The sequence below is a fragment of the Phodopus roborovskii genome, unplaced genomic scaffold (assembly GCF_943737965.1).
Source record: "Phodopus roborovskii unplaced genomic scaffold, PHOROB, whole genome shotgun sequence".
NCBI classification, from domain to species: Eukaryota; Metazoa; Chordata; class Mammalia; order Rodentia; family Cricetidae; genus Phodopus; species Phodopus roborovskii.
Genome location: NW_026126603.1, coordinates 3,203,821 through 3,231,289, shown reverse-complemented (window position 1 = coordinate 3,231,289; position 27,469 = coordinate 3,203,821). Strand labels below are relative to the sequence as shown.

At 42.7% G+C, this 27,469-nt stretch overlaps 1 protein-coding gene across 2 annotated transcripts; it reads right to left on the bottom strand.

Annotated features, from left to right (window-relative positions):
• Positions 1 to 474: 474 nt before the first annotated feature.
• Sephs1 (selenophosphate synthetase 1) lies at positions 475 to 26,108 on the bottom strand. 2 transcript variants are annotated; one of them, XM_051205779.1, is made up of 9 exons: positions 25,963 to 26,108; positions 23,261 to 23,534; positions 19,628 to 19,731; positions 17,290 to 17,397; positions 15,956 to 16,110; positions 13,184 to 13,274; positions 10,801 to 10,900; positions 4,138 to 4,350; positions 475 to 2,391 (listed from the first exon to the last, which is right to left on the bottom strand). In XM_051205779.1, exons 2-9 carry the CDS (start codon positions 23,451 to 23,453, stop codon positions 2,177 to 2,179), a joined length of 1,179 nt encoding a protein of 392 aa, XP_051061736.1. In that variant the 5' UTR covers positions 23,454 to 23,534; positions 25,963 to 26,108; the 3' UTR covers positions 475 to 2,176. The 2 variants fall into 2 exon arrangements, with proteins under 2 accessions (XP_051061736.1, XP_051061737.1); XM_051205780.1 differs by lacking the exon at positions 25,963 to 26,108 and adding an exon at positions 25,271 to 25,488.
• Positions 26,109 to 27,469: the final 1,361 nt, after the last annotated feature.

The window sequence follows — 27,469 nt, the reverse complement described above, 5'->3', positions numbered from 1 at the left end:
AACGGAACAACTAAGACTAAAAAGATCACTGACAGCCCCCACTTTCTACACCCCCCCCATTCCTTTTGTCAGTGGTTCTCAAGCTTTAATGTACAAAACCCTAAAGGGTTCACCCTGAAGACATTACCTGGCTCCACAGCCAGAAATACTATGTGTCTGGGGGAAAGGGCAGAAATGTCTCTTGCCAGATACCCAGGTGACACCAACACATGGGTTTCTGAACACTCTTGAAAGCACTGGTCAAGACCAAGGTCTTTTCCTGGGTCCTGAACCCATGGCCCTCTTAAGTCCCTGGCATTTTCTTTTTTTCTTTTTTTTTTTTTTTTTTGAGTCTTCACAATTTGCTCACGTTATCTAACTTCCTCTCAACAAGTTTGTCACCAAGAAAAGGACCAGCTTGGAAACAAACCAGGAATAGAAGCTCTGATTTCACCTATTTAAGAAAAACAAAATAGAAGCAAGCCCAACAGTATATTTTCTGCACTCAGGATTCCAACATGTTTTATTTTGCAGACCACTGGCGTGTACTTTGGAGGACCAACATCATAGAGATTCCTATAAAGTGTCCAGTTAGTGTCCTTCTGACAGCTTCCTCTGCTCGGGGCCAGTCTTGGTGGCTTCAGTTCCAACTCTAGGTGGACACAGGAGGTTCTGTGGTTCCTGAAGGACACAACCACACTGCAGCCTCTTCCTTTCAGGGAATTCCATTTGCCCAGTGGCGGGTTCCTGGTTTTCTGTGTTGAGAAGTGAGGATGGGCAAGTTTAAAAAGTGCAGCTTTGGGGCCTGTTAGCAGGAAGCGTTGTGAGAGAGACCTGAGGAAGTGATGCTTTTCCTCTACTGAAGACAGGCGCTCGAGGAACCAGTGCCCTTGTGCTTAACAATCGGAACCCCCAGCTGCCTCAGAGGTTAAAAGATAAGGAAGCCCCTGTTTTCAAGAAACACAGATAACACCTTTGTAGTTTGCCTATTTGTTCTAGAACTACAAAATTTAATTCAAGAAAATATAGGTCCCATGAAAGACTTAAACGTTTATAAAACTAAAATCTAGTTTTCCCCAATAAATTGTACTTTAGGCAAAACCCTCCCAAATGCTTCTAAAGTAATACTAAAAAGGGCATCTGATTATACAAGAGCAATTAAAAAAATTAAATATTTATTTGAATAACAACTTTTATGTTTGAGCTGCAATGTTGGCAATGCAGGTTTTTAACACAGATCACAAAATGCGTGCACAGAAAAGTATGGGCGCGGAGACAAAATGATGCTAAGAATTAAGCTAAAGAGCTGCTGATTATAAACAAGAGGCCTGAAATCACTATACAAAATATAAAATGTATTAAACGCTACCATCCACAGAACAGTCTTTATTATTGATTATATTTAAAAATTATTTGCGAAGTAAATTAGATATTGAATTATAAATGAGTATTATACATGAACCCCCTATCGGAAGGCAATTCCTTGTCACACTATAGAACATCTAATTACATTGCAAAAAGTATCCTTTTTCCTATTGGTGAAGAACCGTTAATGGTATTACTGCAAACATCAGGAAAGTGTTTAAAAAAAAAAAGTTGGTTTTTATTTTTTTTTTACTCCAAGTGCTTTCCATGCAGAGTAAAGCACCTGCCTTACTGATCTGAGTGAGCTACTGGAGAATGTCCTGGGTCAAAGAAACGCCCTCGAGTTGTTAGACTCAGCTTTATAAATCAAAGACTCGAAGGAATCATGCAACCCTGTGACTACTGGGAGCCATCATGTCACTTACAAATTCTGTCTTTCTAGAATGCCAAATGGGACATTTAAATGGAAAATGAGAAGACACAGACTGCCAGGTGACACTGCTCTCAGTAATGTCTGGGGTGGGAAGCACCTTTAGAAAGCCTATGCGGCAAGAGATACGCGTCTAAAGATTCAAAATGAATCAACAGTATTGGATAACAATATTCTCAACTCAGAAGCTGCCTCAAGGTTGGGTGCATCTTCAGTTAATGTAACAGGAAAAGAAGGCCATGGATTTCATTTTATTAATTGCATCCACTCACAAACTGACCTAGGGTCACCAGATGTGTAGACACAATGAGATTTTTGTTGTTCTTAGAGTCTTTAATTGAAGTGATGATAAAGGAAATAGATCTATTTAAAAACAAAATCCAATAGCTATTTCTGTCTAGATTAGGAGGTGGCACCAGGTGTGGGATTGACGTTTTGTGTGGCTACTTGAGGTGCAACTTCGATAATCCGAGGTTTGTCGATGATTCTGGCTGTGCGGTTGCCCTTCTCTACAATCCCAATAATCCATGCTTGGTGGCCTTCACCGTATTTGGGGGACTTTATCTCTGCACAGAACCGAGCTGCTTGCTCACGTGGTAAACAGATTAGTAGGCCTCCTGGCAAAGAAAGAGGAGAGGTTACTATGTGTGGCGCCGGGTGAAGAGGGCTTTGAGCCTCCACCGAAGCTGACTTACACTGAGAGGCCGCTCCATGCCAGACAAGGCAGGCCATCTGTCAGTAAACTACTACATTAGCACACTAACAAACCCAGCTAACTTCAAACTGAAAATGACCTACCTAATAATGGGACAGCAACCTTCTCCTCCACTATGGAAACACAAGCAGAAGAGAAAGGCGTACAGGGCCAGAATCACACAGGCAGTGACCTTCTCCTCCACACTAGGACACAAACAAGAGAAAGGCCCCTTCACTGTGCTTCCCTGCATGGACGCCTCATTTGAGTATGAGGCTGTGACATGTTTTTCAACTTAAGACTAATCAGAAAGTCTTTCCTTGAAGGTATCTAGATGCTAGTCTTAACTCTTTAACTTTCTACAGAACACAAAAATACCAATTTTCCTTCCTGGCAGCCAGGCAGGAAAGTTTGAGTTTCTAACTGACCAGGCAAACTTTCAGAAAACAAAGGATCAGAACTAGGTGACTGTGATCACTAACTCATGTAATACTCACTTGGCACCCACTAGGTGGTAGAAATTGCTCCTGCCAGAGAGCAGCTAAAGCAGTTCTAACTATTCCTAGAAACATTTTGTTTTGAACAGCAAGCTGAGGATGCCAAAACCTGGTAGAGGGCTCCAGCCCTGGTCTAATACCAGAATCATTTAGGGACCCAGGCCCATTCTGACCAGTTTCCTAGGAGTTGGACCTAGGAATGCATGTAAAAACAGTTATAGAGAAAAAGAAATGAAAATGAGAAAAATGGAAGATGAAAAAAACAGGAAATAAAGAAAACTCTGAAGCAAACAAGGCATCAAGGGAAAAGGAGAAAGAGAAACATGGGGCAAAAGGGAAGTAACACCCTGACACATACTACATATACTCTGAAACATATACTACAACACGCCCTGAAGCACAGTACATATACTATACCACACTTTGTAAAAGACCACTATTATATTTAATTATGCCTCTGCTCATGAGTGAGGGTGTCTATAGAGACCAGAGACATTAGCTCCCCCAGACCTGGAATGACAGGCAGTTGTGAGCTGCCAGATGTGAGTGCTGGAAACTCCCCTCTGCAAGAGCAATACATGCTGCTAACTTCTGGGCCAACTCTCCAGCCCCACCCATACTATTCCACTCTTAAAACAACTTTATATATTTAAAACTGGATCTCAGTACATAGTCTGGGCAGGTCTCAAACTTGAAGTCATCCTCCTGCCTCTGCCCCCTGAGCAATAGGATTTACAAGCATGTGCAAGACACACTTGGCTCTTTTTGTTGAGATGGGCACAGCTCTGCTATGTTGTACAAGTTAACAACCTCAGACTGTAACCACACTGACTCTGCTGTTCAAGTAAAGGGGAATACCGTGATGTTCTGCTAAAACACCAAATTTAAGTGGTTTTTAAGGGAGGGGTGGGGAGTTATCTATGGTTGTTAGAGTTAAGGGTTAAGTTTCCAGTGAATCAGATATGACCTATCTTTCTTGAGCTTTCATCTTCCACAGCACTGTATCAAAAAGGAGACACAGCTTCAGTCAAATCAAAACAGCATCTCAGTCACAATGGAGGGCACTACAAAGCTACAGGGAGGCATGGCTGTCATGCCTGACCTCATACAAAGTGGGGAGTCACTGGTGCTCAAAGCTTTCTTAGCTTTATCAGGGAACAGGATCCTTGTACCTGATGTCTCCGGGCAGGTTCCATGCATAAGGCCGAACATGTTTCCACAGGCTTTGCTCACAGCTGCCATCTTGGCCAGCACAGGAAGGTTGTGAATCACAAATGACACCTCGTTCCTCTGTTGCTTAGCCAGGTTCTGTGCATGGCCCAGAATCCCGAAGCCTGTGATGTCAGTGGCTGCATGAGCATTGAATGTGTGCATAAGGCCTGCAGCTGAGAGAGACAGAGTGACTTGAGAAAAACTCACCTTTCCCAACTCAAAATCTCTATAGGGAGAGATGGCACAAAGCAGGGTTATAAAGTCAACAGAGACCAGGGTCAAAGGCTGGAAGATGGGTTCTTCTGGAAGCTTAAGCCACTCAGCCATGTGGAACCTAGAACAGTTTCATCAAGGCTAACTTCGTAGTAAATGAAAAATCTGTAGAGAGGAAACCTGCCAAAACAAATCCACAAACTACTAACATGTTTAAAGAGTTTTTTTTTTTTTTTTTTTTTAATTTTTACGTATTAAAGCTTTGGGATATGGTCAATATGTGATCCAGACTTGCCTCACACTCCTAATCCTTCTGCATCACCTCCCAAGTGTTGGAATTACAGACATGTGCCATACCAGGCCTGCAGGTTTTCTTATTTGTAACAGCATTAGAGAAAAAGAATTAACTGAACTATTTAAACAAAAGCTGAGCAAAACGTCATTCAGGGCTCCCACATGGCCTACGGAAACACTTTGCATTTGTGCATTCAATGAGTCAAGCTTGTATTTTTACTATCAACTGGGACCCATGATTTATGTGAGGGCTCACCGTGTGCTTATAAATGCATAACAAAATACATCATGAAAAGTGGCCTCACTGCCCTGGCCTTGTGGGCCTTTTACTAACCCTCCTTTCCTTCTCAGCCCTGGCAGCCACTCATCTCTATAATATCTCCATGGTTTGCCTTTTAAGGAGGGACATGGTCTTTTCAGACTGGTTCCTTTCATTTAGCAACATGCAGCAAGCAGGCTCTTTCATTGACTGGCAGTTCCCCACCTTTAAAAACTGTTCAATAATATCTCACCATATGGACATGCCATTTTATCTGTTCATGCACTGATCAATTATCTGGGCTGTTTCTAAGCACAGCAGTGAAGGGCAAAGGCACTATACTATAAACAATGTGTGCAGATTTCTGTGTGACAATTCTTCTGGGATAAACAGCCAGGATCACCACTGTTAGATCATATGGTTAGCAATAACTTTAGTTCTGTAACAAGTTAGCCCAACTCTGCTGGAAAGTGGATGTGCATTTTGCATTCCCACCAGCAATGAATAAGAGTTCCTGTTGCTTTCCATTCTTGTTAGCATTTGGTGTTGTCCATGCCTGCAGTCTGACATTCTGACAGGTATAAGGAATATCTCCCTGTCTAAATGTATGAATATCTCAGGACATATAACCCTGAGAAACTCTGGATATCTTATTGCCAGTACATCTTCTCTGGTGAGATGTCAGTTCAGATCTTTTAATTTTGTTGTCTTATATTTGAGCTTTAAGAATTTGTCATGAATTTTGGCCACCAGACGATTATCAGCAATGTATTTTGGAAAGATTTTCTCCTACTCCATGCCTTGCCCTTTTGTCTTGTGTGTGTGCACATGTATGTGGAGATCAGAAGCAACTTCAGGTATTATTCCTCAGGTGCCATTCATCTTGCTTTTTGATTTTTAAAAATATTTTATTATTATTTTATGTGGATTGGTGTTTAGGCTGCATTTGTGTGCCTGATGCCCATGGAGGCCTGAGGAAGGCATCCAATGCTCTGGAACTGGAGTTATAGATGGTTTTGAGCTGCCATATGGATGCTGGGAAACAAACGCAGGTCTTCCATTAGAAAGCCAGTACTCTTAGTCATAGAACCATCTCTCTAGGCCTTCATTTTGCTTTTTAGATACTGAGACCAAAGGCTTATTGGTTGTGATAGTTGGCTGGGAGCAAAACCCAGGGACCCACCTACCTCTGCCTGCCAGCACTGGGACTTCAAGGTTATACCACCATAGCCAGTTTCTTATATGAGTTCAGGGATTGAACTCAAGTATTCATGACTATGAGCATGTACTTTCTCAGTTGAACTACCCAAGTGCCTTTAATCACTTTAGCTGGTGTGTACAGAACAGTTTTTATCTTAATTACATTCAATATCCATCTTCTTCTTTCAGATAGTATAAAACTTCTGTTTATCTAACTATTGAATCTACACTGCCTTCTCCAGGCCTACCACCTAAATCTTCTTTGCATTATGCTCTTGGAGGTCTATAGTTCTTAAGTATATTTAGATCTATAGCTACTTTGAGGAACTTTTTATGAAAGTGCATATGGATGTCCAGCACTGTCTGCTAAAAAGCCCACCATGTCCCCTCTGTTGGTCTGGCTTTGCTCTTCTGCCAAATGTCAGTGTGATTGCAGCTGTACTGCTCTATTTTCTTAGTATGTAAAAACTATGAGTAGTTTCATTTTAAAATGGACTGTTCAAAAGTCTTTCTAGTAGAGCATAATTTGGTCATTCAAAAGGCCGTGTACCAGTGTATAAAATGACATGGATAAATAATCAGTGACACTAAAGGAGTAAGAGCAGCCACTAAGTACATGTGCACTTGTTTAAGGTAACAACAGTAAGCTGAAGGAAATATTTAAGCCAGGGAAGAATATCTAAAAATGCAAACTAAAGCTGTTTTGGGATGGACAGCTATGTATAATTTTCTTCTGTACTTTTTTTTTTGTTTGTTTTATTTTGCTAAAGTTTTTAAAAAAGTATAAAATTGACTTAAAAATAAACACAAAGTTTCTGGGTAACCAGCAATGACATAATTTGTAATGGCTGTTTTTCATAGTTTTACAGTATTCATTTAGCCTTATTCAGTTAGAACAATTTTTTAAAATATATTTCATGCTCTAAACACATGAGACACATAAGGAAAATATAACATGTTCTACAACTATCTTTATATTTCTATTTCAATACTAATACATTTTAAAGCATTTTGATACATAACATGAAATCATGTACAACTACTATGTACCAAAATTTAGTTTAATTAGATCTTTTAAGTAACATGCAATTCCAATTCCCAAGTGCTATTCAAGTAGTGCTTTAGTAGGTGCTATGTGGGGGGAACTCAGTATCAACCACATATCAGAACCATCACCTTTACATGGTAAACTCTGTCATATGTGAAGAGCTAAATCAATTATTTTGTGGAATTGTAATAACATTTCCTAAAACAATTTTCATTAATAAGAGATTATAGCAGGACAACAATAGGTAGAAACCCCCCAAAGCAAAATCATAAAGATCTTAAAACAGTAAGCACGTAGAAACAAGAGGCTTTAACTTAGGCATTGGTATTTCTCTAGTGATCTGCACTGATTTTAAAAAACTTTTCTAGAGAGGGGAAAGAATATGATAAAAACATATTATATTATTAAGCCAGGAGATGGTGGCACATGCCTATAATCCCAACATTCAGGAGGCAGAGGCAGGAGGATCTCTGTGATTTCAAAGTTGGCCTGGTTTCTGGTTTACAGAGCAAGTTCCAGGACAGCCAGGGCTACATAGAGAAACCCTGACTCAAAAAAAAAAAAAGTGTGTGTGTATACTAGACTATATACAAAATTTATAGATATTGTACTGAAAATTCAATCAAACAACAAAACCAAAATGACTTCTCTATTGGAGGCATATAATCCCATCTACTCCTCCAACCCCCATTCTGGATTCCTGGGACAGGGCCTTACTTACCACTTTGCCCAGGTTGGCAATAAACTTTTTAACCAAACAGGCCTTGACCTATGATCCTCTTCCCTCAGCCTCCTGAGTAGTTGTCTTGGGAAACTCTATTTGTGGAAGATTTGGGCATTCTTGTTATAAATTGAGTTAAATCTGTGTCTAGATTATTTGGGTTTTGCATACGATGTCGACTTGTCCCAGCACCATTTGTTGAAGAGCCCATCTTGCCTGTGCTGACTTAACATTGCTCTGCTGCCACACACAGCTGATTTCTACATAGCAAATACTGTCAGAAGACATTATCAGGTGGAGGGATGTTCAGTGGGTAAAGCACTTGGCGTGCAAACACCAACATTAGACCTTCGGAGCAGCTGCATTTCTAGCATCCCTCAGGTGAGATGGGAGGCAGGGACAGGGGACTTTCTCAGCAGTAAACAAGCCATCTATATCAAACAAGGTGGAAGGTGAGGACCAACTGAGATTGGCCTCTGACTTTCAGGAAAGTCACATGGCAGCCATATTCACACAGGTATACAGTGGTGGTGGTGGTGGTGGGGGGCAGTGCACAAAAAACTGAAAACAAACTTTCTAGAAATAATGTTTAAGGTTTTAAAAAGACCCATGAGAAGTGACCCCTGCATAATTATAGAACATTTAACTGGTGTGAATACCAATAAAACAGTATAAGATGATTAAAGTAGGTGCTAGAGAGACAGCTCTGCACCTAAGAGTGCTTACGGCTCTTCAGAGAAATCCATGTTTGGTTCCTAGTACCCAACACAAGAAATTCACAGCCTCTTGTAACTCCAACTCTAGGGAATCTAGATGCCCTCTTCTGACCTTCAAGGGCACCTGCACAAATGTATTCATACATACAAAGACATACTGAAGCCTGGTGGTGGCGAACACCTTTAATCCCAGCACTTGGGAGGCAGAGCTCTGTGAGTTTGAGACCAGCCTGATCTACAAAAGCTAGTTCCAGGACAGGCTCCAAAGCTACACAGGAAAACCCTGTCTTGAAAAACCACCAAAAAAAAAAACAAAACAAAACAAAACAAAAAAAAACAAACAAAAAAAAAACCAAAAACAAAACCAACAAACAAACAAACAAAAAATCAACTAAAAAACACAAACAAACAAAAGGCATACTAAAACAAAAAAATATATGTATATATACTTAAACAGTGTCAAGAATTGGCTTGGTATACTGGCTTGTCTTATGTCAACTTAGCACAAGCTGGAAGGATCCTAGTTAAGAAAACACCTCCATTAAGATCAGGCTGTATTAGGTAGGTGATTCCGAGCACTGCATGAAATCAGGTGATTCATACTGTTATTTCAGCTCTCAGGAAACAGAGACAGGAGGACTAAAAATTCAAGATCAATGGAGGCCAGCCCAGGCTACACAAGACTATCTCAAAAAACAAAACAAAAATAAAAGGTCATGGGGAAATGAGTGATTTATCTTACCCTTAACATTTAATTGATTTGAAGTTTAAAAGAAAAGGCGCCTCCCCTTTAAGTTAAATCTTTGGAGACACATTGTTAAAAGAATCTGAGGAAAGTGGGGGAATAGTGGTTCATGCCTTTAATCTCAGCACTGAGGAGATGGAGGCAGGCTGATCTCTAGTGATACCTGATGATACTTTGTCTCAAAAAAAAAAAAAAAAAAAAAAACACAGCTGGTAATCCATTGTGTCTTTGGGATGCTATGGTTCCCCAGTAATGGCTGACTCTCCTTATCACAGAAAAACAGCTAAGCTCTCATAGCTATTCTCACAACTGCAATGTAACAAATGATTTCCTTAGATTCATGGTTGTAATTTGATCATGTGTGCGCAACAGTGTATACTGTAGACATGAGATAGAGTGAAGACACTATGTCAGAATCATGGAAATTTGATCAAGAGGAGATCTGCTGTGGATATGCCACATAATGCTCTGGCTATCATATACAAACGCAGATCCATTTTCAAAGGGGCTCATGATGAGTAGTTGGGACATATTTGTGTTACCTGACAAGTAGGTCTAAATGCAAACACCTGAAATAGAGGAAAGTTCTGATAACCAGTAACCAAACAAATGTCACTCCATGGTACATCTAAATTTAGTTTTCAAATGCCTTGTTTTATAATAAACAACTAGCTTTAAAATATTCTTTCTTTTACATATTTTGAAGCTTAGAGGCAAAATCTGCTCAGCCAGGGTAATTTTACTACACCCCAAATAAGTTTTGTCTATGGCCAAAAAAGCTATTTTACTACAATGAAAACAATAGCTAGGGCCAGGGAGAAAGCTCTGTAAAGTATGAAACCTGTGTCTGGTGCCATATGCTAGGGAGATGGAAACAGATGGATACCTAGGGCTTCCTGGACAGTCAGCCTAGCCTATAGAAATTAAACACACCATGAACTCAAAGAGATCCATTTGCCTCTGCATACTCAGTGCTGGGATTAAAGGTGTGAGCCACCAACACCCGGCTACATGTAGACATTATAATGAGAAATTAACTAATAGAAGTCACATTTAACACTTTCTACTGAGAACATGCCACGTACAGGTTCTCCTAGACTTACAACGGGGTTCAATCAATCAATATTATTTTCACATTAAAAAGTTGAAAGGTATGAGGGAGCTGTCATAAATGAAATTGTAAATTAAACACCATCTGCCTATAGATTCCCAGTAGTAATCTATGGAACCAAAAGAAGATGATGGTGTTTAGTCACCAGCCATGTTCTTCCCCAGCCTGGGCTTCTTCACTTTCTGTATGACTGAAGAGGTGGGAAAAAAGACCACTGTGAGTTAAGACTGGATGTAGTCAACTAAACCTCAAGTATCTGTTACTTGGTTCCTAGAACATCTGTTAACCCTTGAACAGAATGGCTTTCACCCCATACCTGTCCTGTTGAGCCGTGCCATGTTCATCATCGCTTCTTGGTATGCCAACTCTACATCTTCTTGGGTGACCACTAGCTTAATTTTATTCCATTTTTCAGGCTAGCCATAGAAACACAGTTGAGAGAGACAAAGAGAAAATGTAATTCATCTTTACTTCTAAATTTTTTTACTTATAAAATGAACATTTTTCTTAGTTATCTTCTGGGACTGAGGTATGTCTAATATGTGTGCATATTGCTAGTGACCAAACCAAGGGCCTCACGCATGCTCAGCATATCCTGTACCACTACTAAGCCACACCCTAATCAGTGGGAATTTTATTTACCTAGTGTGTAAAGACATAAAAGGTCTAACTGTGCTCTTCTGTGATTAGTATTTTCCAGTGGAACCACCACCAAGTTATTGTCTGTTTAACATGCTAGATATCTAACTCTATGCACCTCATTCTTATTTAGCCAAGTATAAATCCCTTTATTAACATTGTTTCCAAGGGCTGAGGATGTAGCTCAGGCCAAGTACTTGACTAGCATTCACAAAACCTTGAGCACTGTAAGAAGAACAGAATTTTCCCATGTGCTTGGCTCTCTTTCCCATCTCCTCTATTGGGTAAATGACTTCCATTTTTTGTTATATTATTTTTTATGTTTTAACTTTAACTGATTCCTGCACTAAAGCTGTCTTGATACAAATAGATGTGAATTTTCAACCTTCCATGCTAAGGACAGCCTTGGGTAAGCAAATAAGGTATCATCAAAGGGACAAAAAGGCCTTACTTAGCACGATGTATGTTCATGGCACAAAGATAGCACAGACCACTAATTGCTCTGATTCATGCATTCACTTAACTGTCTTGAACACTATAAACAATACCCGAGGTGCTGGGGTCAGGACTACAGTTGCAGAGTGTGCCTAGTACACGTGAGTCTGAATTTGCTAGACATCAGGAGTAACTTCCATCTACCCCATTACTCCCGTCTCACACAGAAGTAATATCCACTTTGATATCTGTGCCTATCATTCCTTGCCTGTCAAAAACCAGTATCCTCAGACTATAGATTCTAAAGCTATATAACAATTGCCTCTAACATATATACATACATATATAACACACACACATATACGTAAAACTTTATGTTGTTACATAGTATTTTGGAACTTGCTTTTTAAAATTCTTAGTAATCACCAGAAATAAATAAGTAGTAAAGCAATGGTGTGTGAGCAGAAGTGGACAGACCAGAAGGCCCTGCCTCCCTCATTCTTGACATGTCCATGTCTGTCCTACTTCTACCCATCTGCAAGACTGCAGGCTAAGCAGCCATGCTGGACAGCACTTCTGTGGCCTATCTTCACAGCAACTTCCCAGGCTGGTTTACATTACTGGCTAAGGAGGGAAAATAAATGAATAATGTCACCACCTTTGACATTAAAATTTTTTTTGAGATTATTTTCAAGACAGGGTTTCTCTCTGAAGCCTTGGCTGTACTGGAACTTGCACTGTAGACCAGCCTGGCCTCAGCCTTCTGAGTGCTGGGATTAAAGGTGTGTCACTACCATCTGAAAAGATTAAATTTTTTAAAAATATTTTATGTATATGGGCGTTTTGCCTTTATTTAAGTCTCTGCACTACATGTATGTAAAACTCAGACCAGAAGAGGGTACCGGGTCCCCCGGAACTGTTGTTAGTCACCAAGTGGGTGCAGAGAAGAGAATCCAGGTCCTCTGAAAGGGCAGCCAGTGCTCTCAATTGCTGAGCTCCAAGATTTCATAGTGGCTATATCAAGCCAAGATAAATGGCTGATAAATGACGGAAGTTTTTATCACTCTTTCCCACCTACTTCTCAAGACTGGTAGTTTGAGATGGTAGTTATAGAAATTAAACACGCTATGATACATGAAGGTACAACAAAAATCTTAAGTCACTGGAGCTGTCATGGCAAAAAAAAAAAAACCCAAAACAGATGACAGCTCTGTGGGATAATGCTTAGGGGAAATATCCCTCTCTTTGTTCTCCACGAGAATCACACATCTAAATGTTCTAAGTTACTAGTCAATTTAAAGGCAACACTAGCATGCCACAACAACCACAAGCCTCATGACTAGCATGCCAACAACTAACCCTATTTATATAATTTTGAATGTCATTTCCCAGAATCTTTGTCCACATAATCTGATGCCTCAGGCAGGGCCTTACCTCCTTTAAACATTAGATAGATTAAAATTTTCATTTATAAGAATATGGATGATTCATCTAAGGGGTAAAATTTAAAGTTTGCATTTCCCAAACCTCCCTCCACCTTAAACAAAAACAAGCAAACAAACCATTTCTCTGAAAGTTCACCTCCACCCCCAGCCCAGTCCACTCCTAAACAGCTCTTTACTTACAATATCTAGCCACTGGTGCACAGCGACTGCAACTTGCGTCCCTAAGGGTTTTGTCAACACCAGCACATCCCCTGGTACTGCATTATCTGGCCTAAAGAAAAAGAAAAAAGAGCATGTTCTAGTCAAACTCACCAAGAAAACTATAATGCATTATGAAAGCAAAAAGGGAAATTTTGCTAAAAAAAGTTTTTGTACTTTTTGGAGGTGTGTATGTATGTGTACGAATGCACATGTGTATGAGTTAGGTAGAAGCCAGAAGTCAATATTGGGGTGTTATCTCCAGTCATTTACCACATTATTTTTTTGAAATGAGGTCTGTCATTGAAAGCAGGACTCACCAATTGGGCTAGACTGGCTGGCTAGTGAGCCCCAGGGACCTGTCTGTGTGTCTGCTTCCCCAGTGCTGGGAATACAGTGAACTCTGCTAACACCCAGCTTTTATGTGGTTCTGGAGACAGAACTTGGGCCTTCATATGCTGTCTGTTAGGTCTCCACGTTAAGACACAACACAGGATGCTTCACGGGAAAGTCTTCAGCTATTGGAGTCAAAAGAGCTTCCACTAATCAAAACCCAGGAAATGTGAACAATGTGCTCAACTTCACTCTTATGAGTAAGATTCAAACCACCAGGCAGAAAGAAGCTGGGCACAGTACTATCCACATTCATCTGAGGTACTTGGGAGACTATGACAGGAAGATCAAAAGCTGCTTTACACAGTAGTCCTAAATAACTCAGAGAAAGAGAGTGAGGGCTAGAGCTCAATAGCAGAGCCATTTCCTTCCACAAACAAGGTCTGGGGTTCAACCTCCCAGTAGTCAAACACCAAACAAAATAAATACCATCAAGTGAAATAGCAAAGACTATGTCTGTTAATCCACTGTCAACCAGAATGCAGAGAATCTGACTTGTCTGCTGCTGTGGAGTGGAAACTTTATGAACGACAGGCTCTCAGCATTACTGGCACACTCCACCTGACCTAGGGATTCCTAGACCTTGTCCTAGCGACTACTCTAAGGTTAGTCTTGGAGTGTTAGTTACAGCATCAAAATAACGAAACATAACCAAACTGCCAATAGCAAATACACAAAACTAGTAAGAGAGTGCCTATGATGGGGACCTCTCGAGCTCTCAGCACAGATAGAGCCACTCTGCTGAAGGTTCTTTTTATATCTTTTAAACTCTGACCCAAGTTAGCATACACAACTACTGAAGGAAGGGTCAGAAAGATGGCTCAGTAGGTAGTAACCACTGACTCTCAGGATCTGGGCTCAATTGTAGGACTCATGTCATAGGACAGAATCAACTTCTCCAAGTTATCCCCCATCTCTCCATAAATAAATAAAACAAAACAAATAAGTGAGATTTCTACTAACTTCAAAAAATAGGACAGGGTGCCTTTTCTTATATTTTTTTGGATGTGAGCCTAGCCTTTAACAGCTGAGCCACATCTCCAGTCTGAAGGTGCCCTTTCTTAATGTTACACAGAAAGTGACAATCTGTGCAGAAAGCTATCTGCTCTCCCCACCCCCAAGGAAAGCTATTAAGACAAGATGCCTAACATTACCAGTCATCAAGGAAACACAAATCAAAATCACAGTGGGACGCCATGACATCATAGACAACTTCTAGAGGGCATGTGGAGAACTTGTATCTGTGCATACACAAAATAAAACAAACTGCACTTGAAGAGCATTCATAGTAACAGGAGAAAACAACTCAAAATTCCACCAACCAATGACAATAATTGTGGTATATCTAAACAAAAGCTTATTAGGCCATAAAAGAGCACTATGGAGTCAGATGGTGGTGGTGTACCTTTAATACCAGTACTTGGGGAGCATAGGTAGGCGGATCTCTGTGAGTTCAAAGCCAGCCTGGTCTACAAAGAAAGTTTTAGGATAGCCAAGGATACACAGAGAAACACTGTCTAGAAAACAAAACAAACAAAATAAAAAAATGTCCTACTGAGCATGGTTCTGTTTATATAAAGTGCTCAGAATAGGCAAATCCTTACAGGCAAAAAGTAGCTTATTTTCTGGTCTCTAGTACATTTGGGGAGGAGGGAACTGGAAATGTCTGCTAATACAGGCAGGCTTGCAGAGAGGGATGCAAACATTCTGAGTACTGGAGAGGGTGACGGTTGCTTAAGCCTGTACTCACAAAACCAACGAATGAACTGTGTACACTTACAATGGTAACATGGAGGTAGGGCTCAGTGGAGGACTTCCTTAGCAGACACAAAGCTGTGTTCAATCCCAAGTACAATAAGTAAAACAAAACCAGAAAAGCTGTCAAGGCAGCACTTACCTGAAATTCCTGTACTGAGGAGGCTGAGGCAGGAGGATCATGAGTTTGAGATCAGTATGTGATACAGAATGACAGCTTGTCTCAAAAAACCCAAACCAAAAAATAGACAAATAAATTGCATAGTATGGACTTCTGTTCAGTGAAATTTACAAGGTCTAATATTGCTCAAAAATAGTATCCAAGTTCCCATATATGCTACAAAATCTATGAATATAAAAAGACAATATATTAATACACTAAGTGAGACCAACCAAGATGTACATGAAGGACCAGCAAGTGGAGGAACTTCCACTCAGGGTGATGAAAGTGTGGTAAGGGACCTTGGTGATTCTATACTCTGAATAGGCCAAAACTCACTGAACTGCACATTTTAAATGGGTGAGTTGTGCAGCAAGGGATACATCTTATTTTTAGAGAGCATGAGAGAAAAACAGATTCTGACACGAAAACAAAAGCCAACTTACATGATAAATTCATTGGGCTGGCAGACAGTTGTGGCGACTCCTCCCAGAACAATCCAGGGGTTTAATACTGTTTGGCCGCCCGTTACAGAGGTTCCTGCTTCCTCTGCCGCATCTTTAAAACCCTGTATAATTAGCGGTATCACTTTATCCCTTTCCTAGGGTTTAAAAGGACACAGATGAAAAGTCATGCAATTCTGTTCAAAACCCAGAAAGGATGGTTCTGCATTTGTAGTTATAAAAAGATAAAAACCTCCAAAGAGCCAAAAGCTGACAGGCAGGGTAGGGTACAATAAAGCAGGGGGTGTTTTTCTAGCTTTAAGCATGTTATCAAACACTGGAAGGTATTATGGGTTACAAAGTGAATGAAGTCCAGATAAGAGCAGGGAGTACTATAATGAATTGCCTACAGGGCTGGCCTAGAGACTGATAACTATTAGCAGTGAGCTCTCTGCTAGTTCTGAAGAACACCAGACAAGCTAACTACACTACACAGCCCTGCTTTCAAAGAGGCTAATGTCTGGTAAGGAATGGGAAGACTTGCTAAGAGGTGTGAAGTAAGACATCCTCAGCAAAGCCCTCACTAAGACCACAAGCCTACTGGTCAGAGCACACCATTAAAAAAAAAAGAGAGAGAGAACAACAACAACAAAAGACTTCAGGAAAGTGGGTTATCAACAAATCATGACAAACTGATGGGGGGTGGTTATGGAAAGAGAATGGAAATAAAAACACATCTTGTTGAAATAACCTAAATAATGGGAATAAAGAGATGGCTCAATGGTAAAGAGCATGGCTTTTCTTGCAGAGGACCTGAGTTTGATTCCCAGCACCCACACGACAGCTCACAACTATCTAACTCTAGTTCCAAACATACACATGGTATACTTACATACATACTGGCAAATACTCATGTACATAAAATAAAAATAAGTAACAATAACCTAAACAGGAACCCATCCCTGGTTCAAAGAACAGGTAAGAAGGACAGGCTACCAGTCAGTAACAGAAACACGAGCACGTGAAAGCATGGGGGCCTTGGCCTGCAACAGAGACTGCCTGCTACCTAAGTGTCCACGGTTCTGAGCTAGCAAGGCAATGCCTGATCCACAGGCCTGGTACTAAGGCACTATTAGTGTATAGCCAAGCTTTAAACCCCCCTCCCCCCAAAAATTATCTTTCTGTCAAGGGAGGTAGAAAAGAAGAGAAAGAGGCTAGGTCTCTTATTTTAATTTACAGATAAATGCCCCAAAGTGGAGAGCTGTAATACACGAGGCCATGTTTATTAATACAAAATGAAGTCAAACCAAATACCAGTGGGTGAACCTCTGACTTACCCTGTCAGTCATTTTATTACTGACTCCAAGGAGCATCAGCATATTGTCACATTCTGTGACGCCCATTGCATAGAGGTCACTGAGGACATTAGCACATGCTATCCTGCCCTAGGAAGAGAGCAGAGATGTGAGAAAGCATAGCCAGGGATTTCCCATCTGTAGAAACAAAGATGCAGCTTATGGAGCAGTGGCCTCCAAGAACTCGGGACTTTCCAGGAAGGGCAGCTCCCAGGACTCTCAGCTGCACCTTCATTTAAACTGCCCAGTTACCCACTCACCCAGCTCCTCACTGAGCAGAACAAAGAATTCACATTCCTCTCTATACTAAGTTTCAGAGTTCTGGCAGAAGATAGGAGTGGGGGTTGGGGTGTTGGGAAGAGAAGCAATTAGCATGGATGGATGGTGTGTTTGGGAGAGACCAGGGAGCAGGGGCTTAATACAGTCACCTAAAGGTGAACTTGGGAACTCGCACTCAGCAGACCAAAGGGAAGGGTTGCCTTGGCTGGTTATAAGACTAAGAGATGGGTTTTATGTTATTGGATTGAGAAACTTTTGCAGCTTCTTTTTCAAACTGTAAGAAATAAACAGAAAAATCATCTTGTTTGAAAAACAAAATAGGCTAAATAAGAAACACACAGACCTAAAGTCAAACTGAAAAAAGCATTTCCCAGTAAATGCTATTGCTTTATAAGGAATTTAAACAATATCCAGTAGAAATATGATAATAAAGATTCTATTGCTCTGGAAGACTTTAAATATTAAGTTGCCATTGTCTAATTTTTTTTTTTAAAGACATTAAAAGCTTCCTTCTGACAGAAGGACAAGGAACATGAAAGTGGCATATCTTCCACAGTGGCTGTTTCTGTTCTTATGAATTCCACACACATTTGCAGCCTTCTGCAGACCCACTATCAACATTAGCAAGCCCTGTCAACAAGGAACCTAGAGGTGGCATCATGGGCCATGGGCAGACGGATACTGGCTGTTCTCACATGCTTTTAAGAGATGCTAGGAAAGGATGGGTTCTGGGCAGCTTTGCCACTTGCAAGAAGGGACACGTGGTTGTGCTGCTTTAAGGGAATGCACTTCCTAACAACCTGTCTACTCATACTGTCCCCAAGAGGGAAATGTCCCTATCCCATGGCCTGAAGTTCCTACAGGTAAAGCTTGATTCCAGTGTCCTCACCACCCACGAAGGACAACTGGCAATTCTGAACAAGTGAGATAGTCCCATTTCTTCAGTGGCTTCTCCTGGTTGGTAGAAGTGGGGTTAAAGACTAGGCAGATTAAAAGGCTGCTGGCTGTAAGCATGTAATGTATGACTGATAAATGTGTCTGCCCAGTAGCTAGACTTTGTATGTGTGCACATGTTGATATCCGGTGTCTTCTTCAGTCACTTTCCACCTTATTTTTTAAAACAAGGTCTCTTACTGAACCTGGATCTCAACAATTTGGCTAGCCCAGCTGGCCAGCAAGACCCAGGAGCCCTCCTATCTGTTTCTTGGCATAAGGATTAGAGGTGTGTGCTGCCACACTCAGCTTTTACTTAGGTGATGGGGTCTTCACACTTACAAGGAAGTACTTTTCCCACTGAGCCATCTCTCCCTGCCTAGCAGCTAGAACTTTAATTCAATGGTCTGCTAGATTATAGAGTGGTATATAATATAGTGGTGAGTGGGCATACAAGTGGCTGGGTAGGTAGTAGCCAATTTACTCTAACATTTACAAGAATAAAAGTTTAAGAAATCTATTTCTTTGGTGGCACATACCTTTAATTCCAGCACTCAGGAGGCAGAGGTAGGCAGATCTCTGAGTCTGAGGTTCTACATAGAGTTCTAGGACAGACAGGGCTACAGAGAAATGTTGGTGTGTGTGTGTGTTGGGGGAAGATAAGGTCCAGCTGTGATGAGATTCCCAAATTCCTTTATTTGTTTGGGGAAACATTTAGAATCAGTATTATTACAAAGTATAACAACATTTCTAGCCAGAAACACAGGGTAATAAACTTTGCAAATGTCAGAGACAGGTACAAGGAAAGAATGCAGAGAACACCATTGATCACCAGCACTCTCTCAAAACAACAGCTACTATTACGCATCTTTAGGTACAAAACCAGCAGAGATCTCCCTGTTCTACCTGATTCACGCAGTGTGTCAAGTTTGAGAGGAGACACATCAGCCTTTGTGATTGAAGGAGTCAGGGGAGGGTAATATAATTTCAGCAAAAGCAGAAAAACAAAACAAATATAAAATCCAAACCCAAAGGCACATATAGAACCCAGCCAAAACCAAAACTGTAAAATACTTCCAATTACAAAAATACACAAGGCCAAACTTACCATCATGTAAGGGTCATCAACGATAGGATAAATGTAATCTGTGGTTTGAACCAAGGAAAGACCACCATGCCTCAAAGGAATGACGCAAGTATCCATCCCAATGCCTGGGAAGACAGATGTTGCCAGTAACCAAAAATAAAAGGAGAAAAGAAAAGCATTTTATCTTGTATGAGCAACATTTTGCTAAAAGATTTCTACAATAAAAAGCAAACTCCACACTCCAACCAAACTATGTGTGTGCCATCAAGAATAACAACTAAATCAAATACAAAATATAATCAGCATAGGATAGGAAATATGAATAAAATTGTGAAGTCACCAAGATGTAATAAGGCACAAAATCTGAACCTTACTGAAGCCCTGAACATTTTCTTTATTATTTTATATTCCTGAATTATGTGACTGATGCCATTTTTTCTTTTTCTTTTGAGACAGTCTCTCCATGTGACCCTGAATAAACTAGATTCACTATGTAGACCAGGCTGGCTCAACCTCACAGAGATCAGACTGCCTCTCTTGTCTCTGTGCTGGGAATAAACGCATGTGCCACCATAACCGGCTCACACAGAACTTTTTTGAACATAACAATACAAATGTAACTGTTGCTATTTTATCAATAGCTATTGTGAGATACCAACTACCTAGATGTTATTATACTAGGTATTACTCTATTTTCCCAACAGTATTTATACTATATACTTCAAGGTGCCATCCCTCAGCAAGTGGCCCTGGAGTACTTTAAAAAAGCTAGCTGAGCAAGCCAGAACACAGTATGCCTCCCCCTTGGCTTCCCCTGAGGAGAGACTGCAACCTGAAAGCCAAGCACCCTCTCCTCCTCAGATTTTGGTCATGGTGTTTATCACAGCAACAGCAAAGCGAACTAGGACAAACAGTAGGCAGTTTAGGCTTCTGCTCCACTGTTATGTCACCAAAGCAGCCAGAGAGTATGTTCACACATGAGTGAGGCTGCATTCCAGTGTGGTTTTATTCATAAATACATGATAGGTCAGATTTGTCCTGGGGCCACACTGTGTGAAGCACTAATATAAATAGAGACCTTGGCGAGCTGGGTGAGGGACCAAAATCACTGCATGGAGTTTAGACTAGACAAGCTAAGAGAAGCCAAGTGCAGGAGGAGGACACTGTCCTGAAACTCCAGTATGCAGCTGACAAGGAGAGCTCAAGGTGCTATCCTGGACTGTGTACTGTAATTAGGTTGATAATACATTACTGTACATCATACAGGTTCATGCCATACATGCCAAAAGAGAAGGAGATGAACCTCTACAGGGAGGATGCAGGAATATTACCAACAGAACTTCATCACAAAAAGGAGCCAGGAAGGTATCTATAGGAGGCTGGGGCTATAGCTCAGGAGGAGAGTAGGCCTGTCTAGCATTCACAGAGCTCCGGGTTTGATTTGATCACACACACACACACACACACACACACACACACACACACTCTGTGTAGGGGGGGGGGGGGGGGCACCGGGGACACACACACACACACACACACACACAGAAATTGTAAGAAAGAAGGGATAATCTGAGTCTCAAAAAACTAGAGATTCAAATTGAGAGCCAGGGATAGTCCAATAGTCTAGGTAGATATAAGACAGAGTAAGGTGGTTCTGGGTGAGGTTAAATGCAAGACTGAGCAGCTCAGGTCAAGTTATGGGAATTCTAGATCTTCTCAAAAACTGAAATCCTCTATCAAGAAAAGAACACACTTATCATACTATAGTACCAATAACACACGCTTGATAGCTATTTCTTCAGATCTTAACATTCCTTTACTCAGTGTGCAGCTAGTTTTATGTCAACATTACACAAACTAAAGTCATCTGAGGAGGAGACCTCAATTAAGAAAATGCCTGCACTGCCTGGGCACACTTTTAATCCCAGCACTCAGGAGGCAGAGGCAGGCTGATCTCAGTGAGTTTGAGCCAGCCTAGTCTACAGAGTGAGTTCCAGGACAGGCTCTAAAGCTACAGAGAGACCCTGTCTGGAAAACAAAAACAAAAAAGAAAATACCTCCACTATGCATGCAGGAGAGCCAGCCCTGGCCCTTGCCTAAGGGAGGGCATGCCCAGTGGAGGCCCAGGCTGACCAACTCACCTACATCCAGGACTTTGAGTTGGCCCATGCCAACATCTACCCAATATATGGCCTGCCAAAGTGCGTGAAGGGCTGCAGAACCACAGCCACAGGATCTCCAGGACTGGAGCACAACAGGATATCTGAGAGAAGTTTTGGTGAGCACGCAGTATTGATAGAGTAGCCTTGAACCAGACCAACAATTCATTGCAATAAACACTTGTAAGTAAAGCTGTTTGCGCAAAAGGGTATACTGTGTGACACACCACAGCTCCCAAGACCCCTATGACAACAAAATATACGAAGGAGAGGTGGGAAAAGACAGGAGTGATTTTTTTGTTTGTTTTCTTTTGGGGTGCTACAAAGGCAGAACAGACATGGAAGGGCTGGAAAATGGATGGAACGGGATGCATGATGTGAATTCTCAAAGTAATAAAAAAAAAATTATGATAAAAGAAGCAAAGAAAATACCTCCATAAGACCCAGCTGTAGGACATTTTCTAAATTAGTGAATCCCAGGGCTGGTGGTCCTGGGTTCTTTAAGAAAGCTGGCTGAGCAAGTCAAGTTAAACAAGCCAGTAAACAGCACTCACTGGCCTGCATCAGCGCCTGCCTGTTTTACATTATGCACATAGTAAAATACACCCAAAGAACTGTATTTCAGAGCCTAGAATTTATGTGAGCTCTGTGTTTGAGAAAGGGAAACCACTAATGACACAAAGAATTTACAAAAGAAAACATTGCCCTCAGCTCCATTTGGCACTCTGGGGTCAATTTCAAATTCATGTTGTCTTCTCTCCTTTGTATGTATGTGTGAGGATGATGTGTATGGGTACAGATACATATGTGTACATGCATGTGCAGGCTAGAGCACAGCCTTACATGGCAGTTCTCAGACTTGTTCACCCTTTTTCAGACAAAGTCACTGGTCTGAGAATCAGCAAGTAGGCTACACTGGCTGGCCAGCAAGCCTCAGGAACACATCTGCCTTTCTTCCCTGCCGTGGGACTACCAGTGCACACCAATACACCCCCCCACACACACACACAGTCTATCTTTTCCTTTTAAAGATATGGGTGGGGAGGATCAAACTCACTGAGGCCTTCAAACTTTACCAACTGAGCTATTTCCCCAGTGTTCTCTCCTGAGTCTGCAGCAGTTTTGTGTGGCTCACCCTCAAGTTTGCAATCCAAACATCCTGCAAAGGACCCCTAGTCACCACCCTTCATTAGGGCAATGAAGAGAACATGGTGTCATAGAGGCCAGTTGGGAGAAAAGACAGGAGTTTCTGCTCAGCCTCAACTAACCAAAAAATGAAAGTAAAAAAAATGCCTTACTGTAGTATAATGATGTCACACATATACTCTATAATTTACACCCTGCCAACTGCATGCTCTAATGCTTTACAATTCTTCCTTTAAATAAGTGACTTTAGCAGTTCCTCTGGCAGAACAAAGCAACACAGAGAAAAATCTACTTGCTGACTGTTGACCACATTCTGGGTGGAAGAGTATCCAAGAGATGGTATACATACCAAGCCGTGGCATAACAGCTCCCAGAAACTGCTCATCTTCTTGGAAGTGATTCTCTTGTAAAGACTCCAGCAATTTCTGCAGGACATCTTGGGGCACTTTACAGCCGGTGCCTTTCAGTTCAGTAAACCTGGTTAGGCGGAAGCTCTTGTCCAATTCATAACTTTCCGGGTTAAAGGACTCCCGAGTAGACATGGTTCTGGGGCCACAATCTTCACAGTTCAGCCCCTCCCCTCCCTCTCTCTTGATCCACTGGGTTTTCTAGTTGTGATCCACCTAGGTACCACCAAAACACAGAAAGTCACTGTTAAAAGACTCTCAACAGTATTTGTTAAGAATCCAGGGAGTGAATACACATTAGGTAAAGGTGCAAGGGCTGTCTAGACCACAGGGAAGTACTTTGTTAGTTCTTCTAAGTACGGGGCTAAGAGAACTGGTATTCACTATTTATCAGCCTGAAAGCTCTGTTTTAGAAAGCAGAGATATTAGCTAGTGACTTTCCTGGAAAACCTCCAGCTGTCTTTTGCTCTCTCACAGAATAATAAAACAGCCATCAGAAACTGCAGAAAGCAGGACACAAATACATCCCATGGATTTTTTTTTTTTTAATTGAGACAGAGTCCCTTTATAGTTCTGACAGTTCTGGAATTCACTATGTAGACCAGACTAGCCCTGTCTTTGCCTCTCAAGTACTGGAATTAAAGGTGTCCACCACTATGCCTGGCAAAATTTTTCAACATACTAAATCCTAATTTTAAAAACTAGTTTCCCCTCTCAACCAGACAACACAGTACTAAACTAATGGGAGAAGTCACTGAAGGACACTACTTAAAAAAACAAAAGCAAAACAACAAAAACCCCAAACACTTCCAATGGCTGTAAAACACAGTAAAGTCTGTGAGGGTGCTTGCAAAGTTCTCTGATGTTTTTAGCATTCCTAGAAAGCAAACATCCCGCCCAACAAACCAGCACACACCATTGACAAAACACTGCCGTTCATTCATTACTAACTAGCTCATTACAAAATGAAACAGTATCACACGAAATTACTAGTGCTCTGGGTTCTGTGTGCAGCTCACGGCATTTCTGGCACAAGCTCTTCTGTTTGCAGCCTTCCATCCAAATCAGAATTCAGTAAGTGCTCAAAGTTTACAAACTTTCCAGCTGATGCTTTATTGGGCATAGGATTACATACACCCCAAGTTTTAGGGTCGGTTCTCCCATAAAATTTATGATTGAGAACATAATTCCCAATCACAGAGTTTTCCACCCCCAGGAAGCATATCATTCATTTAAAATAAATTTCACAAAGCCCAAATTTGGGCAGTTATCCAAACCGTCGTTACAAACATGACATGAGCGATGATTTCAGCGGGAAACTACAGACAGACCTCACACATCATTCAAAGAAACCAAAGAGCAGTGCGAACCAAGCAAGTTACCGAGATGGGAATTTTTATGCTAGTTGGAGATTACAATGGCGAATTACAATTCAACTTCGAAGAACGGTTTGGAACAGCAAACTCCCTCGTCAAGAAACCAAACCAAACCAAACCTTTGCATTTAACCCTACCTCATCTATACCAGGTACAAAACTGGAAAAATGCACTTCATAAGGCATCTGTTTTCCTACCCCCAACCCTATCCCATGCCCTCAAGCCAAAGAAAGGAAAGAGATTCTGTACAGTCCCTTTCTTTCACACGTTGTCTTTCGCTACATTTTTTGGTTAGGAAAGTTTAAAAACACCTACATCTAGAAAACTCAGTTCTAAAGCTCAAGTCGAAGGAGACGTTAAGTCCCAGGGGCTTAGCCTCAAAGAAAACTATTTGAGCTATTTGGGGAAGATGAGACAGGGGTGTGCTTTGGGGAGCGGAGAGTAAGTCCGACCTGGAAGCCACATGTTTACACCTTTAAAACAATGACATGAATATTTAAAGCCTGCGTTTAACCCCTTCGCTTCCGCGTGCGGGGCGGACTCCGGCTACGGGGTGCAATGGGGCAGCAGACCTACCTCACCGCCAGTCCCCAGGCCCCGCGCGTGCACACAGGCCGGGGGGCCGCGGCGTGCGCGCCGAGGCCCCGCGCCCTCCATGGGGCCGGACGCGGAGGATGCCACTCAGGGGACACCTTAAATCTCAGGCTGCCGCCTTTAAAGGCTCGGAGGGCGCGGGCCGCGTTCTTTGTACGGTGCCGCGCGGCGGGCAGGGCCATGCCACGCCACAGGGCCGGCGCCGCCGCCGTCGCCGCGGTGACCGTCACCGGCAGGGACACGAGGGCCGAGTGGGGGCGGGGAGGCCCGAGGCGCAGCTCCAGGACACCGGCGGCTACGGCGCTGCGAACGCGCGCGCGCGCGGGCTCCCGTTCGCGCCGCCACACAAAAATGTCGGCGGGCGAAAAGATTAACCCCTGCGTGGCCGCCGCCGCCCTCCCCCTCCGCTCCTCCCTCCACTCCCGGCCCCGCGTGCCGCGGCGGCGACGGCGGAGGAGGCAGCGGCGCGGGCGGCGCTTCTTTTTTAAAGCGGCCCCACCAAAGCCTGGGCTCGGCCCCTCTCCAGGCAGGGCGCGCGAAGGGCCCCGATGCACGGCTCCCCGGCCGTCCCGGGCGGCCCGGAGGGGGATTTGCAACGGCCGCGCCGGGCCTGCGGCCCGATATTCCCCTTTAAGCCTGCTGTCTCGCCCCCCCTCGCCAGGCCCGCCGCTTACCGGCTCGCTTTGCGCCCTCCGCCTCCTCCCGAAAACGGGCCGCGGCGCTCCCACAATGCACCGGGCGCGCCGGGCTCCCTTAAGCGTCGCCTGAATAAAAATGCTGCTCCCGGTGGCGGCGGCACGGCCCCGCGCTTGGACGCCGCGTGGAGCTCGGCCTAGGCTGGGCGCGGCCCTCCAGGAACCGGGCCGCCGCGCTCCCGCCCGCCGGGCGCGCGAGGGTCCCTTTAAGAGCGGCCACCTCCCTTTAAGAGGCGGCGGGCCGGTGACCGGAGAGTCTTCGTGTTGCTTGGTGGCGGTGGCGGCGGTGGTGGTGGCTGCGTGCGGCCCGGGAAGGGGGCGGGGGCGCTGTGCAGAGGCCCGAGCGCGGCAATGATTGGTCTCGGGGGAGGGGTGGGGGGTTGCAAACCCGAGGAACGGTGGCATCCGTTGCAAGATGCAAAGGGGGTGGGGGGGTAGGTTGATTTCAAAAGTTGCGAGTTGCTTTGGTAGCAACCTTGAGTGATGGGGCACCTACTTTCGCACCCCATAGATCCGCGGGAATGGACCTGAGGTTTTTTTTTTTTTTTCCTTTCTTTCTTTTTTTTGCACAACCTGGCTGGGTGCGACTCCCGCAACACCCAAGGGACGCTGTACCTGCTCCCGGATCTCTGCTGCTTCGAGACAGTGACCGTGGGAACAATTTGCAGAAAAGTGCAGGAGCCAAGGACAAACGTCTTAGCTCCAGTGAGACATTTGAAAATCAACCCCACGCTTCATTCTTAGGGACTCTCCTCTTTTCCTCATTCTATTGTTTAAGCCCGGCTCCGCAGTTCAAGGGAGTCCCAGAGGAATGTGCAAATGCCCTGTAAAGTTTTTTTGAATATTTGATGCGCATATGGGGGAGGGGAGATTATGTTGCCCAGTTGCTTCATTTGTTCTTCCCAGGTCCTAGTAAACATGGCAGACTAATCCGGTGTGCTCGAATTGACTTTACTGATGCGGTTGCATTTCATGAAGTAACTTCAAATATCCGATTTTGTAATGCATTGTGGATGCAAAGTATCTCATTTGAAGGACTTCCCTGGAAAGCTGAGTTGCGCGAACTTGGTTTATGATAGGTGATCGTTTTCCAAATAATTTGGAAACAGAATTGTTGGGGATAACCGAACTGAGATTTTATGGCTCTTTTAGGTTTGCAAGCTACACCGATGTCCTTTTCTTTCCTGAAATTGCCATTTGCCAGTTTCTTAGGACTGAAATCCAGGATGCGAAGTGTGGCCACGTCTTTGTGTCTTCTCCCAGATCCACTTGGGAGAATATAGTAGCACCTAGGTTCCTTAGCGTTAAACTTGTGAACAAACATGGTGTTTCTTGTGAATATCAGGAGAGAGGGCACAAACTCAACCACCAGGTACCACTCTAATACTCTGGAACCAGGGTGAAAGGGTTATAAGATACCTTTTTCCCTCTCTGCCTTTTAAATTTGAGTTTGCATTTTGAACAATGTGACTTTTTTGGGGTTTTT